The sequence below is a fragment of the Montipora capricornis genome, chromosome 12 (genome assembly GCF_036669925.1).
Source record: "Montipora capricornis isolate CH-2021 chromosome 12, ASM3666992v2, whole genome shotgun sequence".
Classification (NCBI taxonomy): domain Eukaryota; kingdom Metazoa; phylum Cnidaria; class Anthozoa; order Scleractinia; family Acroporidae; genus Montipora; species Montipora capricornis.
This window is the reverse complement of record NC_090894.1, coordinates 13,479,472-13,484,471: the sequence shown is the minus strand read 5'-3', so window position 1 is coordinate 13,484,471 and position 5,000 is coordinate 13,479,472. Positions and strand designations below refer to the sequence as shown.

Genomic DNA, 5,000 nt, shown 5'->3' with positions numbered 1-5,000 from the left:
ATTCCCAGACTCAGCATCATATGTGGGTTGGTTGTTGGCTCTCTTCTGAGGTTGAGGTTTTTTCTCTGGGTACTCTGGATTACAGTGCAATGCGCCTTACTGTGGCCTGTAACCTAACAAAGTTTTTTAAAACTTATACACCAATCAGGGTGTGCGAATTTGATTGACGGTCACCCCTCCTTGTAAAGTTTGCACAGTTGTAAGTTGAACAATGTTGCATGGGTCGTTGAGTTGACTTATTTACACGTAGTTGTCAAATGCCAAAGTTTGTTGGGTGGCCACAAACGCGTTGCACTGTAATTGAGTTAAATTGATATCATTTCTACATACGGTGTCCCAGTGCCCCAAATTACCGGTAGTTAATTATACGAAGTACAGAAGATATTAAAGTCATTATTTTTGAACAGGGGAGAGAACATTAAGACTTGTAATGATCATCACAAAAGTCGTTTTGTTCATTGTTCACTTTGCTGCTGCAGCTACATGTAAATCTGCAGTGATTACTGCAAGACGTATCATTCTCTTTGCGATTCAAAATATGACTTTCACATATTCTGTACATCTTACTAAACGGCCTTTGAGTACTTCCTTTTGCAGTTAATGGTGTTATGAAACTACTAATTTTTTCCAAGTTGAACAAGAAATGAGAAACTTTGAGGCGGTGAACGATATTTTATGCAGGAAATATCATGATTTTTATGGGGGGAGGGGGGGAAATCTTTTCATCTGATTGCCTTTATTATTTCTGTCATAAGGAAAGGAAAGGAACTTTATTTAAGTGTCTAGTAGATTTAGCGCTGGAGCACTAATTGGGGACACTGTAAAATGAAATTAACAATTAACACAACAAGTCAAATGTTGGTTTTTGAGGAGAGGGGAAACCGGAGTACCCGGAGAAAACCTCTCGGTGCAGAGTAGAGAACCAACAAACTCAACCCACATATGATGCCGAGTCGAGGAATCGAACCAGGGCCACATTGGTGGGAGGCGAGTGCTCTCACCACTGCGCCATCCCTGCACCCCAGGATAGGGGAAATTCGAATCACTCATAATTTAGGTGCACTTAATTCGGTGTAAGTTGTCATGGAAAATAGTAAACCCCTTTGGAGGTTCGAAGTGTGCAGTTCAATTCTAATGACTAAAGAATGTTTAGGCCGTTCACAACTTTAGATAGCGTATTCAATGGCGTGCATGTAATGGTGGACTCTGGATGTTTGATTAACATTCTAGTTTAATCTGCTCGCAAATTACTTGCAAATACAACACTGTGACATTTCCAATAAGCAGATTTATTTTCTTTTTTTTTTTTTGTCTCTTTCAGGAGAGCCAGATGAGGAAAATGATCAGGAAGGGGAGTGTGTCATTGATCAGCAGCACCCCGTGGGGACTCCCCTGGATGGCTTTTATGGACAAACCGGTATAATAAACTCAGAGCACGATGAGATTCGAGGGGAATCGGCCATGACAATGTACACTGAGGACTTTGAAGGTTGGGAAGCAGAAAGTGTACAAGCATCGTTGCCTTTGGCTTTCACTAGAAGTAATAGCGCAGAAGTTGAAAGTTTAGGTCAAAGGTCTCACCGTGATACATCATCGAGTGCACATTCTGAAAATAGTTCTGCGTCATCAACAAGACCCGTCAAGTCATCCCGCTCTCCTGTTACTAAGTCTGGAAGACGAAGAACAAAGATCGAGGAAACTAGAAGTGTGGACCACAAAATCTCTCTATATCACAAGACGAGGGTGGTGTCCCAGCCATTCCTGACACCGGCTCTCCTGATGTATCGAACAAAAATACCGACGAAAATGGTGAGAGTTACACTGACGACTTCCATTCTGTTGATTCGGAATTGGAGAGCATGCAGCATCTGTTGGCGGTATCGATGCAAGCAAGAGTGGAGTTCTTGATTTGCCACCTGCAGCCAATAATCTGGGTTACAATTTCTAATCATCCCGTGAATCTTTAATGTCTATATCAGTCATTGTTGGTCTTGTGGGCAAAGGACAACAGCACACAGATAGTGAAATCTGGGTTAACGTTAATTTGCATAGCGAGTAGGGGGGATTAATTGGTAAAAGTGCACAAAATGAACTACACTTCCGTGACAGAGCTCCTTTAAATAGTATGCCAAAAAGAGAGTTCTCTGAAGCTAGCACTTTTTCACACTTCAAAAAAAATTGTTGTTTGGAGCATTGTAGATATCGTCAAACTTTTCGCACGGAGTACGTGCACTCATTGATGTGTCAGTGAAGATTGGTTTAGAAATCGAAAATGTTTTAACCGCTCATGCTCAAAGCAAAAAATTAGCGATCTCCGACCTTGTTTCCGATTGGACCTCGTCACGTGACCACCAGGGACATACGACGTCCTCGTCTCTGTTTGTATTTGTCTCGAAAGAACCGGTTAAATATTTTCAAAAGTGAGGTAAAGAAGCGTTGCGGAAGAAAACAAGAAATTGTTTTGCACTTTTCGCTCCAAATCAACTTAACAAACTAGTACTTTTCATCACATTCTTCCAACAGAAAAGTCAACACAAAGAGAAAGCTATTTCTTTCTACAACCATCATTTATTTAAATATGTTCCTGCTTTCTGTTGGGAAAAAAAACTTCACGTGAACTTAAGTCACTTTAATATTAAGTCAGCAAATTTAAAGAACTTTTACAAGGAAAAGTTACGTTCTGATTAGTACACGACCGTTACGGTTTCTTAAAGAGTCCGTTTGATTAAAACAATGCATACAAATTTGTCCTTTTTATCGCCCAAGTTTCTTGATATTCTTGCTGTTTCTTTTTTCAGGTTATCTTGGGTATTCCTTTCCATGGTTTTACAAGGCCCTGTCGTCGCTATAACCAAAAAAATTACGACCGAGTGCTGATAATTTTTCTAAAAAGGACAACTGCGCTCTCTACACCACTCCCCCTCTGAGTCTTGGGTGGTCACCTCACAAATCAAAAAGCTGGAAAAGAGAGAGAGAGAGAGAGAGGGAGAGAGAGAGAGAGAGAGAGAGAGCCTGAGTTGAGGTTGGTGTTCGGCTACTTGCACTAACTAAACACCCACAGCCTGCCGATTTTTTTAAGTTTAACTTTTATAAGTTTTGTTTCTGTTTATTTACTTGAAAGAACTTTTTAAAGGATTCTCGCTTCAATAAAAATGGTATCGTCTAAAATGTAGTCTCCTTCCATCAGTCTATCATGAGACACGAATTGGGGAAATCCCCAGCCTACCCTATTTTCCTCTGTCTTGGGTTTGGAGTTCCATTCTTCTTCATTTTGATTTACCGTACTCGAAGAGATATTATCTCTGTCCTTTGGATCTTCTTTTGGATCGATCAATGTAAACGTTACTCGTTTAACAAAAGGCCATGGTAAAATGGAATCATAGTCACCTTTCATGATAACAATGAAAATTGACAGATGGGTATTTTTCGCTTCGCTGTTACCATTCGGATACAAATTCATTCTAACCTTATAGCCAAATTCACCTGTATAAAATGAAGCACTTTTTATGTTAACGTTGTCGCCTGTTTTAGCCCGTTGCAAGATTTCATGGAAGCCACGAATCTTCCACAAAAAAACGCCGGTCTTATTTTTAAAATCATCTATACTCTCTTCAAGTTTCTTCACTAGCTGTTTAGTGTCACGTAACTCTTCTTCTGTATTCCTCAACTCTTCTTCTGTATCCCTCAACTTTACACAGACTAAATCAAGATGCAATCGCATTTCAGATTCGATATGGGAGGCAATGTCATCTTGCAGCACCTGCAGGAAAAAAGGTTGTTCATTACTGAGTTCAATACAGTTGAATGACCACTGAATTTTCCAATCGAGAATTTCGCGGCCAACAAATTGTCTCTGAAAAAGGGACGGCAAATGGCACCATTAACAAATATTTGATAGCTTGTGCCATTTTCCGAAGTCTTCAAGATACTGCGCTTGGCCTTGGATAATGGGACATTTATTTCTCAAATAAAAATGCGTAAAGAACCTTTCTTGATACACTGATATTAAAAGATTGTAGCTTGTAGGGCCGTATAAGAAAAGTAACATTTCAAATAAACATAAGAGTGCTTAGAAAACTCGAATGAAAAGAGACAACCAGTCAGTTAAGGCCAATGGAATTTAATTGGGGCCCCTGAAAGTCTTATTCGTGATGGGAGAGGGACATCAACTCGGAGCAAATTGTCCAGCGCCCAAGAGAATAACTTTAATCATCTCGCTAGTCCACGTAAGACGTCTTACAGTGTCAGTTATTCCGCGGATAATTTTGCATTTTTTCCGATCCTCGTCTTTGCATCTAAAATAGAGTAAAGTAAAACCTTTCCATCAAAGCATTTTAATGAGTTTATTTGACCTGTTGCAGAATGTTTCTTGATACAGCCAAAAAAATTCGGGCTCTTTCAGCTTCCATAATTTCCTATGTATGTGTCTTAACTCAAGTCGTTTGTTTCCGGGTAGGTTGAAGTGTTACGTACAGTAACTTGGCCCTTTCTTTTGATGTCTGCTGTTTCATCAGAAGGTGCTTTTACGAATCGAAAATCTTTTGGAGCTTTTGGAAAATGAACTGCAATTACCTTTTTGGTGCAGCCCATGTCAGCATAGGGGCAAGGAATTGGTGCCAGCGGACATTTATCCTTAGTATGCAAACAAATCTATGGGCCAAATGAAAGGTTATTGTTTCACTTTATTATTTGTAGATTGTACTCACTAACTCGCGTAATTAAAAATATTTGTGTCACTCTGGGAATCACGTGACCTAAACATTATTCAAAAATGAATTCATCAAGGAAACTATAGTAAAAGTAACTAATATGGCCCCGTTCCTCTCTCCTCCCGTTCAGAGTAAGTGCCCGTTCTGCGAAACCGTGCCTAGTGGTCTGCAACCTTTTGATGATTCCTTTCTTCTCGAAAAACCAAAACAATGACTGCATCACAGGGAAGCCAGGGAAGCCAGGGAAGCCAGGGAAGCCAGGGACGTTTCCCCCCCCCCCCCCCCCCCCCC

The 5,000-nt window shown here is 40.3% G+C and overlaps 2 protein-coding genes across 2 annotated transcripts in view; one reads left to right on the top strand and one right to left on the bottom strand.

The window, feature by feature from the left end:
• Positions 1–3,065, top strand: part of LOC138027295 (microtubule-associated protein 10-like) — a 5,294-nt gene extending 2,229 nt beyond the window's left edge. The window contains exon 2 of the mRNA XM_068874853.1: positions 1,322–3,065. Within this exon, the coding sequence (XP_068730954.1) occupies positions 1,322–1,908 (587 nt within the window). The 3' untranslated portion in view covers positions 1,909–3,065. The remainder of the gene's footprint in view (positions 1–1,321) is intronic.
• A 62-nt stretch (positions 3,066–3,127) lies between these two features.
• Positions 3,128–5,000, bottom strand: part of LOC138027407 (TNF receptor-associated factor 4-like) — a 13,158-nt gene continuing 11,285 nt past the window's right edge. Inside the window, exons 5-6 of the mRNA XM_068874983.1 lie at positions 4,573–4,650; positions 3,128–3,760 (exon numbers count right to left, since the gene is read on the bottom strand). Of these exons, the coding sequence (XP_068731084.1) occupies positions 3,128–3,760; positions 4,573–4,650 (711 nt within the window). The remainder of the gene's footprint in view (positions 3,761–4,572; positions 4,651–5,000) is intronic.